This window comes from Macrosteles quadrilineatus, unplaced genomic scaffold (genome assembly GCF_028750875.1).
Source record: "Macrosteles quadrilineatus isolate MER2022 unplaced genomic scaffold, UCM_ALF_1.0 Scaffold_9__3_contigs__length_116548681, whole genome shotgun sequence".
NCBI lineage: Eukaryota > Metazoa > Arthropoda > Insecta > Hemiptera > Cicadellidae > Macrosteles > Macrosteles quadrilineatus.
Window position 1 is genome coordinate 17,865,407 of NW_026542602.1, and position 15,774 is coordinate 17,881,180.

A 15,774-nucleotide genomic window follows, 5' to 3' on the forward strand; every position below is an offset into this window, starting at 1 on the left:
TTTTACAGAACCGCAAATAATGTAAATCAAATGCTACAAACTAGAAGATTTAGTTTGAGTATAGATTAAGGCTTTCATACATGGGCGTTCTCAGGAATTTTCTTCCAGGAGTTAATAGGGAAGGAGTCAAACACCACAGTATTCTGTTCCAGAGATTTGATGAAAATGTCCTACTCTATAAACAAGTTAATGAGACATACTTTTAAACATGATTGTTAGCTGTCTAAAAGCCGGAGTTATATATTTAAATGAAAATGTTTAAGCTAACTTTTTCAACCTAAGCTTACAAAACATAGTTCTGTTTTAAATTAGTTTTTCTCTGGGGGGGCATGGCCAACACCCCCCTTGCTGGGAGGGGCCTATGCTTTTGTGAAGTAATAGTTAAATAAAAAAAATTATGTAACTAATTAAGAAATCACGAAAAATTTTACTTTAACACCATATAATTTAATAACATGGGTGTAACCATAAATGAATATCAATTTTAAAAATTTGACTGTGGGATTACCTTTGTTGTGTTTGAGGTGACTGTGGTCATGCACCTCTGCAACCCATTATGTCACAACTTTCACAATTAGTGCCTCAGAGACAAAAAACCGGTTGTATAACTTAATCAAATTAATTGTTGTCTCGTCCTTCCATAGTGACACTCTTCCTGCTTTGCAGATATAAAATATAAAGACAACAAACTAAATATGTTAAGTCCATTGAATACACATCTATAAAAAATAAAACAAAAAGTCCTTGCCGAAGACCACACAATGATGACTAAAATAAATGTACAACAAATAGAAAGTTGTACAAACTATTCACAGAAACTGTTGGTTATTAGGACAGATTAACTTCAAAATGCCCATGACGGAATGGTCCTCGAGTTAAGTTGTGCTGAGGGGGTGCAAAAAAACACCCCTTTTGGCTGCAGCTTCCGCCTTGCTACCCCTGACTACTCAAAGTTTGGTAAGTAAAAACTGATATTGTATTGTACTGATATACAGTATCTTCACAAAAAAATCTATATTCTGGTGACAAGGGTTTTGTTTATTAAATTTCTTTTCCAGCCATCCTACATAGCCGATTGTTATGATTAGATGTTATTTTATGATCTAGCACACCTGCCAATGGTAATAAAAAACTAAAACGGAATTTCTTGGATGGCTTAGCCTCCCTCAAGTTTATTTATTTCTAGAGTCCATATGTTCAAAGACCCAGTTATGCTTACCAAATTTTTTTAAATAATTTAAATGTGGATTGTAACTTAACAGTAACAACTGTTGTTCCTTCATCTGAATGTTCAACCACAGTCAGATTGTAAACAAGAGATGATAGAGTTTATGAAAATGTTTTTAAAATAGGCTACGATACTTTTTTGACACATTTGACCTGATTGAGGTAGTTAAATAATCACTCATTATAATGTTGATCAAAAATCAACAAATTTATTGTCAATTGGTAGTTCTATTTACCTATTGTTCTAAAAAAACAAAAACTTGAAAGTAAATGGGTTGCACTGGATTCTTTTTGCCTCACAAATAAGTTTTGGACTCTATTAAACCGTGAAACTTTCGCACGAGTCTCCTTACATAAATTACTTGTTTAAGTGAAGTTGGAGGTTGAAATAATCATGCATTAACTTATGCACAGCCATTATGTTAATGCATAGCTAGATTTATAATTTAATCAAACATAAACTCGTAAAACACAGTACTTTGGATGATAATAGTAGTGTTGTTTTCACCCAATTTAAGCTCTTGACTACATGTAAGTATAGACTAACCAACCACAACTTATATATGGTTTTATCCATGATTTAAGCTGAGCATCACATCAAACAAACGTCAAACATGTTAACTTGATGATCTATGATTGATGTGATACTTCGCTGTAGAAGTCAATGCTTAGCTGGAATTCTTTTCTTGTCTTTATTGAAGTAGGTACCTATATATTCTAGAGGTATTGGCAGTGTTTCCAATATGCCAGTGACCTTAATTACCATGTATCTGTATTTCTTTATTATACTCTTCTATCCAAGACATTCTTTATCAGTATTGTTACAAGTCAGGAGCCCCGCGCAACAATAGCCAGGCGCCGTCTCAAAAGGGTTGTTTGTTTACACGGGTTTCTCCGTACGTGCCAGTGAAAGACAATAGACCCATGTCAACGGACTACGTCAATAGGGTCTTTGACATCCACCAGAAGCTTCTACGGTGATCTGTAAACAGCTTTGTTTGGGCTACTAGGTGCCTCCAGAATGTTCCACGGTAAACTTATATAAGGGACCGTCTTCCGGCACACGGCAGTTGAGTTGAGTTGAGCCTTCCGAGAATCGTCCTAGCAAGCGCCCGTCGGTGTTAGTGACCAGTGCTAGTGCTAGTGAGAGTTACAGTGTAGTAACGGTGTAGGACAGTGTAGTGACACTAGTGACAGTGTAGTGACAGTGTTGTGACAGAAGTAGTGATAATTCCTGTAAAGGCTAGCTGTAAGTAGAAACATTGTAAATTAGAATAGGCTTTAGCTAGGTTTAGATAGGGTTAGTTAGGTGTTAGGCAATTGTAAAATTTGTAAATAGATAATATTTGGTGTAAATAAATAGTTATTATAAAATCGCCAAGTTTTATTTGTAAAGAACCTGCTAAGCCCGCAACAATTGGTGTCAGAAAGCGGCATTATTTTGGCGATTTTAATTGTAAAATCTTGAGTTTAATTTTAGTTGTACTAGATATTAGTAAGATTCGAGGTCTTTGTTACATATTAGCAATTTGTGTCGTAAATTTGTTTGCAAAGAAAAAAATCATTTATTGTAAAATTATTTAAATTTGTTTGGCATAAAAATGGCTTTCAAAGGTGTGAAGCTTGATGAGTTAAAAGTAGCTGATCTTAAGAGAGAATTAGAAGAACGAGATCTTGATACTAGTGGAACTAAATCAGCCCTTCAGGCACGTCTTAAACAAGCTTTAATTGATGCAGGTGAAGACCCAGATAACTTTTTATTTGAAACATCTGATATCAATAAAATACTAAAAAACCTAGAGTCAAAGATGTCAGAAAATAGTAAAACATTAGAGTCTTTGTCAGAAAATAGCAAAACATTAGAGTCAAAAATGTCAGAAACTAGTAAAACTTTAGAAAACCTAGAAGCTAACATTGAGACAAAAATGTCGAATGTAGAATCAAAAATGCTGAACAAGTTAGATGAGTATTCTAGCAAAGTTGATAGTTTAGAAAGTAGAATGAATGAAATCGATGAGAAAGTTAACTGTATAGAAAAGAATCTAGAAGTTAGGTTAGTTGATAAGCTTCGGCAGGAGATGGCTGCATCGGGGAGCTTCACACCTGCGTCATCGGCTAGCACTGGCGAACTTCAGCAGGGTAACGCCCTTGAAACGATCTCCAAGCCAGCGCCCACCATTGCTGCCGTTGCCCCTCAGAACGTCGTTCCTCACTTCGATGGCAAGATTCCCTGGGAGGACTACATGCTTCTATTCGAGACAGCGGCTATGGTCCATGGGTGGACCGAGGAGACAAAAGCTTCGATACTGTGTCTTGCACTACGGGGCGATGCATTAGCTGTTCTGCATGCTATGCCAATGGCGGAGCGGAAGAACTTCGCAGAATTAGTAAGGAGATTGGACATGCGCTTTGGACATCGACACATGGACCAGCTCTACCGATCACAGCTACGGAACCGGATCCAGAAGCCCAGTGAGTCACTCCAGGAGTTTGAAGCCGACATTTGATCGCCTGGTGAGAAACGCTTATCCCTCAGTCACGGATGATGTCTACGAGAGCTTAGCGGTGGATAAATTCCTAGACGGACTACGGGAACCGGAGACTCAACAGGCAGTGAAGCTCGCCAGGCCAAAGACACTCAGTGACGCTCTGACACAGGCGCTGGAGTTCGAGGCTGTGCGACAGTCGGTGAGAGGTCAGGCCCGAGTCCGTGTGGCAGACGCAGAAACTACATCTCCACTTGACATTGAGGAGCTGGTGAAAAGAGTTCTGGAGGCGCTAAAAACACGTCGCCGACAGATACGCTGTTGGAACTGTGGACAGATGGGACATCCCAGGAGTAAATGTCCTTCAACCACATCAGAACCGGAACAGGAAAACTAAGGAGGGTTGATGGAAAGGGGCAACCGTCAGCCCGCGATTTGAAAGCCCCTAGGAAAAGTGTTAAAGTTGCTTCACTTGGAAGTCAGTCAAGCAGTTTCTACATAGACGGAAAGGTGAACGGGCGTCTCCAAAGCTGTCTTCTGGACACCGGGGCGACTATGACCATCCTGAATCCAAACACTGTGTCGAATGATGATATTTCACCAACATCATGGTCTCTACGTACAGCTACGGGTCAGCTGGCTCAGGTCTATGGGCAGACGGTTGCTACCTTTCACATCGGCGGCTGCGTATTTAAACATTGCGCACTAGTTGCCGACATAGACGAGGACGTGATTTTAGGAACTGACATAATGGTGAAGTACGGACTGAAGTTGGACATGTCAAGAGGACTAGTGACTCTCGGAGACGAAGATGTCATACTTCGGCGTGGGAAAGATATCTCTGCACGCGTACTTCTACTGGAAGACACAACGCTACCAGCGCGCAGCCAGGTCATCGTTCAAGCTACTGTAGAGGGAGATTGGACTAGTGGGCAAAGTGTTCTGCTGGAGCCAGCAAGTGACAGTGAATCCCAGCTTGGTCGTGGTGTCTTTGTCGCCAGATCCTTATTTAACTTGGGACACGAAAATCCGGTGCGAATGATGAACTTGAATGGTTTCCCTGTGGCGATAAAAAGAGGAGTGAAGATCGGAACGTGCGTGGCTGTTAACTCAGTGGTACGTCAATTAAAATCTTGTCCACCATCCCCAAATGGATTGCCGAAGGAGCTGGAAAATTTCGTGGAGAGCACCTCTCAGGATCTGACGCGTCAACAAAGTGCGAAAATAAGGGACTTCATTACCAGATGGCAAGATGTCTTCGAATACGGAAGCGGACCTAGAGGAAGAACAAACATTGTACAGCACAAGATAGACACCGGAGATGCAAAACCCATACGTCAGGCTCCTAGACGACTCCCGCTAGCAAAGCGTGACGAAGCTGAGAAAATCATAAAAGAGATGGAAGCGGATGGTGTCATCGAGCCTTCTAGCAGCCCTTGGGTGTCACCTGTGGTACTAGTGAAAAAGAAAGACGGCTCAACAAGATTTTGCGTAGACTACCGCCTTCTCAACAATGTCACCAAGAAAGACAGCTACCCTCTCCCCAGGATTGATGACACACTCGACACTCTGGGAGGATGTCAAATATTCTCAACTTTGGATCTGAGAAGTGGCTACTGGCAGGTCGGGCTCGCTCCTGAGGACAAGGAGAAGACGGCGTTCTCTATTGGGACAGGACTTTGGCAATTCACTGTGCTGCCTTTTGGACTTTGCAACGCCCCTGCTACTTTTGAAAGGCTTATGGAGAACGTCCTCAGGGGATTGTCATGGGAGACATGCCTGGTTTACTTGGATGACATTATCGTCTTAGGTAAATCCTTCGAAGACCACCTGAAGAACCTAGAGAATGTCTTCATGCGACTGCGGATGGCTAATCTGAAGTTGAACCCCAAGAAGTGCAACTTGTTCCGCAAACAGGTCAATTACCTCGGCCATGTCGTATCGGACAAAGGAGTGTCTGTGGATCCGGAGAAGATCAGAGCTATCACCGATTGGCCAATACCTCAGGATAAGCACCAGGTTAGGAGCTTCCTCGGGCTGTGTGCTTACTACAGGAAATTTGTTAAGGGATTTGCTAATATTGCAAAACCACTAACCAAGTTGACCGAAGACAAGAGGACCTTTGTTTGGGATAACGACTGCGAGAAAGCTTTTGAAGAGCTGAAGACTAAATTATGCAGCGCACCCATATTGAGCTACCCACGACCCGACGGAAAGTTCATACTAGACACGGACGCCAGCAATACAGCCATTGGAGGAGTTCTTTCTCAGCTCCAGGATGGAGAAGAACATGTGATCGGGTACTTCAGTAAGGTCCTGTCAGCACCTGAGCGTAATTACTGTGTCACCAGGAGGGAGCTTCTCGCAGTGGTTAAGTCCATAGAACACTTTCATAAATATCTGTACGGAAGAAGGTTCCTTTTGAGAACGGACCATGCCGCACTGATGTGGTTGCTAAGATTTAAGTCTCCAGAAGGACAGGTTGCAAGATGGTTAGAAAGATTACAAGAATATGACTTCGAATCAATCCATCGTGCGGGACCGAGCCACAAGAATGCAGATGCACTATCGAGAAGACCGTGTGGAGACAACTGCGTGCACTGCACACGCAAGGAAGACAAAAGTGCATCAGTTCATCGCGTGACCGCCGTTGACGACGAATGGGACAGTAAGAAACTGTCAGAGGACCAGAAGGAAGACACAGATCTAAGACACGTCATGCAGTGGAAGATGGACAATAAAGGAAGACCATCGTGGCAGGATATTGCTCCATTGTCTAAGAACGTCAAGACCTACTGGGCGCAGTGGAACTCGATTTTAATGGAAGAAGGAGTTTTGAAGCGAGTCGTCGAATCGGAGGAAGGGGGGCACCGAAAACTCCAACTAATAATTCCAAGGAAGAGGGTTCCTGAAGTGCTAAGGGAAGTGCACGATGGAATTTCTGGAGGCCATCTAGGGGTACATCGTACACTGGTGAAAGTAAGGGAGCGCTTCTACTGGGCTAATCAGAGAGATGACGTCATAGACTGGTGCAGAAGATGTGTGACCTGCGCAGCATCAAATGGCCCTGTCAACAAACGAAAAGCACCAATGAGGAAATACAACGTAGGTGCCCCGTTTGAGCGCATTGCCATTGACGTAGCAGGACCGTTCCCCATGTCCGATGCTGGAAATAGATTTATTTTGGTAGCAATGGATTACTTCAGCAAATGGGTAGAGGCCTATGCATTGCCTAACCAGGAAGCGGTAACAGTTGCAGATATATTAATCAAGGAATTGGTGAGCAGATTTGGAGTCCCGCTCGAACTTCATTCTGACCAAGGAAGAAATTTTGAGTCAGCAGTATTCTCCAGAATGTGTGAAGTTCTTGGTATCCGGAAGACTCGAACAACACCTCTGCACCCACAGTCAGATGGCATGGTAGAACGCATGAACAGGACGATGGGAAGATATCTGTCAAAAGTTGTCTCCGAACATCAGCGGGACTGGGACCAATACCTGCACCTGTTTCTACTTGCGTATAGGAGTTCTGTCAACGAAACCACCGGCCAGACTCCAGCCAACGTAGTTTTTGGCCGAGAGCTCCGTCTTCCATGCGATCTGCAGTATGGATTGAAGCCGGATGAATGTGTGGTTGGCGAGGACTACGTATCGGATCTGCGGAAGAGGATGGACGAGATACATGAGAAAGTTCGTCGCAACATATCTGGAGCAAGTGACAGGATGAAGGAGAGGTACGACGTGAAGGCCGAGAAAGGAGGGTTCACACCTGGTGATCTCGTGTGGCTACATAATCCTCGAAGGCGTCGTGGTTATTCACCTAAACTCCAGAACTCATGGGAAGGACCCTATGAAGTTATTTCCCGTTTAAATGACGTCATCTACAGGATTAAGAAACAACCAAATGGCAAACCAAAAATAGTTCATTTTAACAGGCTTGCACCCTACAAAGGAGATCACAGCCAACAAGTTCGGAACCTCTCAACCGAGCCAAGAGACGTCGTGCCTGAGAGATATGGAAATGAGGGACTGAGGTTGTTATACAAGGACCTCTTCACCTTGCCAGTGGAATATGCCTTGGCACACTGCGTAGCAGAAGACCTGGGAGCGTCGCGAGGTATAGCCACAGTCTTCAGGAAAAAGTTTGGAGGGACCGAAGATCTTGAGCGTCAGAGCCCCGCCATTGGCACAACCCTTCACCTGAAGCGCAATGGACAGCATTTGTTCTACCTCGTTACGAAGGAAACATCTAACAAGAAGCCGTCCTATGAATCCTTGAAGAAAAGCCTGCAAGACCTGCGAGACAAGCTCCTTCGGATTGGAATCAAAAAGCTGGCTATTCCAAGGCTGGGATGTGGTTATGACGGATTGGAATGGAAGATTGTAAGAAATATGTTGCAGGAACTTTTCAAGGACACTGGCATCGACATTGTGGTCTGCGTGTTCAACCCGTGGGGGACCGGAGACATTGGTCCAGAAGATCTCAAGCTTCGAGAGAAATCTGTTCTGGGGCAGAACAGTCTTAAGGAGGGGGTAGTGTTACAAGTCAGGAGCCCCGCGCAACAATAGCCAGGCGCCGTCTCAAAAGGGTTGTTTGTTTACACGGGTTTCTCCGTACGTGCCAGTGAAAGACAATAGACCCATGTCAACGGACTACGTCAATAGGGTCTTTGACATCCACCAGAAGCTTCTACGGTGATCTGTAAACAGCTTTGTTTGGGCTACTAGGTGCCTCCAGAATGTTCCACGGTAAACTTATATAAGGGACCGTCTTCCGGCACACGGCAGTTGAGTTGAGTTGAGCCTTCCGAGAATCGTCCTAGCAAGCGCCCGTCGGTGTTAGTGACCAGTGCTAGTGCTAGTGAGAGTTACAGTGTAGTAACGGTGTAGGACAGTGTAGTGACACTAGTGACAGTGTAGTGACAGTGTTGTGACAGAAGTAGTGATAATTCCTGTAAAGGCTAGCTGTAAGTAGAAACATTGTAAATTAGAATAGGCTTTAGCTAGGTTTAGATAGGGTTAGTTAGGTGTTAGGCAATTGTAAAATTTGTAAATAGATAATATTTGGTGTAAATAAATAGTTATTATAAAATCGCCAAGTTTTATTTGTAAAGAACCTGCTAAGCCCGCAACAGTATAATTTGGTCAGAGTTATTTCCCTTAATTTTTTTCTTTAACTTCTTTTTTGCTACTCCTTCCTCATACTGTTGGTTTTCTTCACCTAACATATACAATCGTACCTCCTCCTTCTCTGATTTTATGTTAGGTAGTTTATTAATGACTTTAGCATAACCAGGAAGATCCAATGCTGTGTGGTAATAGCATGGTGTGTCTACTAGGATTTCTTACCAAAGATTTCCAAATTGAACATTATTTATATTTTTTTCGGAGTAACTTAAACAATATTTATTTGTTAGGACTAAAATAAATAATTTGTGCATTCTAGCTCCATCCCTCCTGACTAACCTGACCTCCAAGCACAAGCTGTGGCTGTTGAACCAGAGGGTACAACCTGTGCTGAGGAATGCAGACGTTGACCATGGTGGAGTCAGCAAACCCATGGGGGAGCCTCGTCCCTCCTCGACACAGGAGAAGGTTTACATGTTCAGGTTAGTCATAGCGCTATCTAAAAAATCTATACATAATTAGTTAGATGATTCACCCAAAATGTATCTTTACTTACATTTTAAATTACAAGTTGGCCAGGGACTTTCTGTACGGGAGATTACTTTGTACTCCTGTCTGGAAGATGATATCTATACTTCTGACTTTTTGTCATAAAAGTAAAACTTTAAGATAAAAACAACAGTTTTGTATTTGTATGTATTTTGACAGAGACAGTGGATCTATTATAGGTCTAGTCATCTAATGTCTAAGGTTCACAAGAAATTGTTTAAAAGAAATCAGTTCAAATAGTAGTTTACACAACGATTGCTTACAGATTGTGTTAACGACACAAGTAGAAAATTTAAGGCACGAGCCTTGGGGAGTGCCTTAAAACCTCCTACGAGTGTTGTTATAGTAGTTTACACGATGATTGCGTAAAGATAGTGTTAACAACTGGAGTATAAAATTTAAGGTAAGAGCCTTGGCGAGTGCTTTAAAAACTTCTACGAGTGTTGTTAACATTTAGCGAGTTGTGTCCATTACTTTTACATATGAACGACAGTGTTTTAATTACTAAAATTCACTTCTTCTAAGAGAGGATATGTTTTAGTTTATAACCTCTCATTGCCACTGACAGTGATGCAATGAAACATTATGTACCAAACGCAAACACTAATTTCACCACTCAACATAAAAATTGGCCTGAACAGCTAATAAGTTGAAGTATGAATCATTACAATTTTACTTCTTCTCACTCAATCCTTGAACCTCATTGGTCCGATACCTGTCTTGTTATGAGTAAAGCTATACTGTTATGACAGTAAACAATGCTGTGTTATGAGATACTTTTCAATTCTAAGAACTGAACTGAATCGACTACTTTAAAAAAACTCTGTCGTAGGTAAATACTGTTTATAAAATTGAAATATTACCCATCAGTCACCTGAGGCTAATTACAGAACAGAAAACGACAAAAATCTGTTTTTGATAAACAGCCATAGAGGGACAGTTCAATTATCAAACATTTTTGTGATTATTTTTACTACAATAAAATTGTGCTCTCAGACATATTGTATGTGATGGCTCATCACTTCATATAATTAACATTCATTAGTCTGAAAATAATAAATAATAGCTGGGTAGCTGATTGGTAGTAGTTTTCACTTAATAACCAGGTCCATGGACCATTCCTGAGAAAAATAGTTTTTTTATGGTTCAAAACTGGACCCAGTTTTCCTTGATTATTTTCCTTTTAAACAATCTTTGCTAAATAAACAGCTGATCTTAGTAAGTTACAAAGTTACATAGAACATCTCACTCCAATCTACTCCTACACTGCCCTTATATTCAGCACTTAGTCAAAGTGTGTCGCCATCTTAATAAAATGATTGATTGGGTAAACATTACATAGGTAATCTAATTGTTATGACCATTTTCTAGGAGCTCCCTAACTGGTATACTCAGTTGTGTGTATGCTGTGTTCATCGTTACTCTTGGAGTGGTCATTTACGTCAGTGACATGGTGACCGGGGAGGCACCACTAGCAGAAGTATGTCGTCGTCACAAACAACCCAGTTTTTTCAAAGAAATTCTTAGTCCATGAATTAACAACCAAAAATTAGTACTGCATGCTTACCTTATTTGGTAACTTGTATTCAATGGAACAGAATCGAGACACTTTACATGCTTATGTAATTGGAATCATTGTTATATTGATATACATGTAATTATCATCACAATTTATTCAAACCTGTATCTTAAGGTACTTATTTAATTACCGGCACTCAAATTCAAACATATTGGATTATTATTATTCCTTTTATTTAATTATTGCTATTAGTCAGAAAAGAACCTCCACATTTTAGGACATAACTATTTTAAGTACAAATATTTAATCATGGTGTTTTAGACACTAATAAAATCGTTGTATTTCATCGATTAATATCACTAACTGATAGACTTACTAAACTTCATGTTGGCAGGTTTTCAGCATCTACTTAGTAGTTGTTGGACTCATATACTTTGTTTTCCTCTATGGTGATATTCGAAGATATCTCAACAGAGTAAAAGTGCAAGACAGAGGTTCCCCTTCAAAAGATGGTAATTTTTGTAGATTTTAAGATACAAGTGAATTATTTACTAATGATACCAACTAAACTAACTGATGAGACCAATACATCAGACAAACAAATAACAAACAAATTAATGAAAACAAACAAATGACAAACATTTTTGTATTGTGCCAAAAAACATTGGCAGTAGGCCTATGTATTTCCTAATCATATTGATTCTGACACAGTTTATCTAGATTACAATTCAGAAACTAATTGGCAAATGCTGAACAATTAATACAAACAGTGTACCTAATCTTTATTGGCCTAAATAACCTATTTTATTATATTTTTGTACTTATACATTGATACAACTAGAGAAGGCCATATGCAAATTCTCGGTTAAAAGTTGATTCAATCTTGCCAAATTTCAATACTAACTGTATGAAATAAAATATGAGTATAGTTTTTGCTTCAATTTCCATCAGAACATGTTTGTAGGGTTGCTGTGAATAACAATTTTACCATACACTTTGTATACTGAGGTAGAAATACCATTCATATGGACCATGCAGCTTGTAACTGGTTTTTAATCAAAGAGAACAAAAATAAACAATTCACTCACGTGCGAGTGTCCTGCTGTACGATTTTTCTCCATTATAATGTTCAATACTGAGATAGTTGTTATCAGTTTGTCTTGTTGGCTTGTTTAAAAGTTTTTGGGCTTAGTAATTGACAACACTTTCTGTTGGAGGCCTTTATTAAACTTCAATCATTTCTACTCTAAAATTGGACTACAATACTAACTCATTAATGTAGTGTAGAGTAGGAAGTTCTACATTGAATGTAAAAAGAATGGAAGATGTTTCCATATTTTGGTACAGTACCTAGTTTTTAATCTTCTCAATCTGGTCTCTACCATAACTTGCTGAGATCTCAAGGTTTCCAGGTACAGATCTCTCGCTGACTGTAGAGACTCAACCGTCCTCTGTGGAATGGACTTCCCTCCCCTCAGCTGACAGTTACCCCCCACTGCCCCACCACTACTGCTTCAGCCAGGGGCGCCACTCCGGCAGCTTCTATCTTAAAATTGGGGCTGCAGGTATTTATGACATCTAAAACTTAACTAATCCCTAGTTTTTTGTTTATTTCTTTGTGTCAGAGTCTTTGTGCAGGATCTGGGTTAAAATTGAAGGTTTTTTATGTGGGAACGGACTTAGGGTCCTGGCCCGTCAAGGTAGCTTATTGTACATTGACCTTGATGTCTAGGCGGATGATCAGTTTTCATTTAGTTAAGATAAAATGCTTACAAACAAAAGTCAGATAGTAGACTTCTTGTACCTACTGCGTTAGATTTCTACTGTAAATTACCTTCTGTTACAGTAGATTCCTTCTCTTTCAGCCAACAGACCTTTACATGAAAAAAATTTAACCCTCAGAAGTTAATACAACAATGAGTGGTCACATTTCAAAACAAAACATGCGCAAAATTATTAAACTCACTAAACTTTTACCACTAAACTGTTACTTAAATCAGGTTTCTGCCTGGGTCACCTGACTCACAGCGGGTTGTTGTTGGCGTATCAGATAGCTTCGCTGCAGGCCGACCCAGCTGCCTTCTACCGCTGTGCCAGTGTCGCTACCCTAGCTTTGGACGTCCTTTACCCTACCTACTCATTCTGCCAACTGTTCTTCATCTTCAAGTACTCAAATGTAAGAGCCTTAACTAAGAATAGAACTAGACGTTCCATTCCCATGTTAGGGTTGTAGTCAGTTTTAGAATAAAAATGAAAAAGTTTATTTGAGTGAGCATTAGAAAGTGCTGATGTAAATGACTGATTTCTGTCTAATATATGTCAATTTTTTAGCCAAGCAAAACTGGCTTATAATAGTTATAATAGTTGATAATAGTTGATATAGTTGGTTATAATAGTTATTTGAATATTATAACTAAAATCCTTTATGTTACACCAACTATAACAGTTACTTAAACTATAAGAGAAAAATGAAACTATGGACTGTAGTACAATCTGAGGTTGATTTTGGATTTTAAAAATTGGCTGATACTGTTCCATATAGATGGACCAGATCTTCTTCCTGATTCAATGGTCAACTGTCAAAATGAATTTAAAATGTTAGTTTTATGTAGCTTATACCCACTACCCTTATTTTTATAACCAATCAATAACACTGCAAACAGTGAAAATATATGACATTTGAAACATTTTACAAGTTGAATACCGTACACATTTTTATTATATTAACATTATAATGAGCTAAGGATTCAAATTTAGGAACTAATATTTTTGTTTGTCAGGTTATCATCAACCACTGCCAGGAGCTAGCTAGGTTCGCTATGATGCACTGCATAGCAGCCTCCCTGTGTTTCTGGGTATGGACCATTCTCAGAGAGACGCTGGACTCTCTGCACCATGTGGACCCGGAACTACCTCTCACGCCGTACGCACTCCCTCTCAACACCTATCAGATTAGTGAGTTCTTAAAAGTAATTTGTTGATTTTAAAATATCTTCAGAGCTCAAAGTTGTCCTTTTATCATTTCAACGCCAGGCATTTCCTTTCATTTTTGTAGGGGAACAGTGAACAGTCCAAACCCTAATCTGATTACTATTTCATGCAACCACTTTTTGCACTTTTTTTGCCACTTGGATTCACATTCTGCTTTTTCTTAAATTCCTGTATATTAAAAGGCAATAACCTGCGTAATTTTCCTGGGACGATGGTGAGCGTTCCTGCACAGGAAGGAATCTTTACGACTACACCACTGCTAATGCCTTTTGTTAAATGGGTAAACCTACACTTCTAGGTATCAAATAAGGTGATTCATCAAACCAATCATCTTCATTACTTAACCGTGTAGTAGGTATGGCATCTATAGCTAAAATGTAATATATAGGACCATGAGGTTCTAAATTTGTTCCCTGTAATACAATTTATTTGATTTTATATCTTAAATATTGTTGCAGAAGAGACTGCAGAGCTTTTAGCTTTTCTCAATACAAGTTCATCAGTCAACAAGTGTAGAGGACCTACACAGTTGTCTGAGGTCTTTGAAAGTTTCTCTCCGTATCTCTATCCTTTCACCATCGAGTATAGCATACTTGTAGGTGAGTACTTTGATGGAACACCAAACACAGTATTATTAAAAAATATTATCTTTTATTAATTTAGTTTAGGCAGTGTAGTAGACATTTCCACTTTGGGCCATAGTCCAGCTGTATCCAATCACGTACGCAAAGATAATGTGGTTGAATGAACCTCTCATACTTGTTATTTATTTTACTTATAATGTCTTTAAATTCGTGAATCTAGGTCTCCTAGGATTAAAATGTATGCTATGACATGATTTTGAGTCTCCCATAACCACCTTTTTCTTTCCATGATGAAATATCCAACCAAGCACCAATAAGCCAATTTAGCGACTGGGAACGTGGGAACCAGACAACACTCTGTACACCACAATGTTATGTTTAAATAAAATCATTATTTTAATAATAAATTAAATGTAAAAAAAGGTTGCAGAAATATAAATTAGTTGTGATGGTTACTGTATAGTAATAATGTTCTCATCTTATAAGTGTCTAGTGGGCTGATACAGTTTTTTTACATAAAAGACTTAGAAGATTGCAGAGCAAAAGATATGGATAATCCTGTTATCGGTAAAATCAGATATGCTAAGATGGGATTATCTGCTGTACAATAATCAAGTTACCCTGATGTGTCTAGTTGGTGTACTGTTCATGATCTGGCAGAACATCGGCCACTGTGAGAAGTCAGAGTGGTGTCACCCTCCTCCGTTGTCCCGAGGTAGTGGCTTTGTCAGCAATGTTGTCATCTACGCGGACTGCCACTCCTCCAACAAGGGATTGTTTGCTGGCCTCATTGTATTGGCTGGAGCTTTCCTCAGCATAATACTCTTCTTTGTCGCCATGGCTGACAGGTTTGTGTTTATGAATGACATTTGATCAAATAAGGCCAGGTATAGTGGTCTCTAGGCAAAACTTTTTACTTCGGTTCAGATTAAATTAAATGTTGACCTCTGTTCTTGGGGCATTATCGGAACTGGGGCGTACAATTATACGAAAAATCCAGATGAAGGGGTTTGCAGTTTTGGCCTGCCCCTTCTAGATGATAAGATGTGCTCGCCTAACAATCAAAACACAGTCGGTTCGATCAAGAGAAAAGTAAGTCGTTTTTGATGGCTCAAAACTGGGACCCAGCTGTTCTTGATCATTGGACTTTAAAAATTATCCTGACAATTGAAACAGCAAACAGCTGATCTTAGTCAGTAACAAAGCTAGATCAAGGCCCCACTAGAAAAACAGTCCATGCTGCAGAGCGAGCAGCGCAACGCTACCTATGTCAGAGTGGTGGATAGTTGTA

At 40.0% G+C, this 15,774-nt stretch overlaps 1 protein-coding gene across 1 annotated transcript in view; it reads left to right on the forward strand.

Annotated features, from left to right (window-relative positions):
• The first annotated feature begins 863 nt into the window (after positions 1–863).
• Positions 864–15,774, forward strand: part of LOC129003267 (proton channel OtopLc-like) — a 29,256-nt gene continuing 14,345 nt past the window's right edge. Inside the window, exons 1-9 of the mRNA XM_054431559.1 lie at positions 864–957; positions 9,160–9,322; positions 10,761–10,869; positions 11,303–11,420; positions 12,327–12,473; positions 12,909–13,084; positions 13,689–13,863; positions 14,379–14,498; positions 15,118–15,331. Of these exons, the coding sequence (XP_054287534.1) occupies positions 864–957; positions 9,160–9,322; positions 10,761–10,869; positions 11,303–11,420; positions 12,327–12,473; positions 12,909–13,084; positions 13,689–13,863; positions 14,379–14,498; positions 15,118–15,331 (1,316 nt within the window). The remainder of the gene's footprint in view (positions 958–9,159; positions 9,323–10,760; positions 10,870–11,302; positions 11,421–12,326; positions 12,474–12,908; positions 13,085–13,688; positions 13,864–14,378; positions 14,499–15,117; positions 15,332–15,774) is intronic.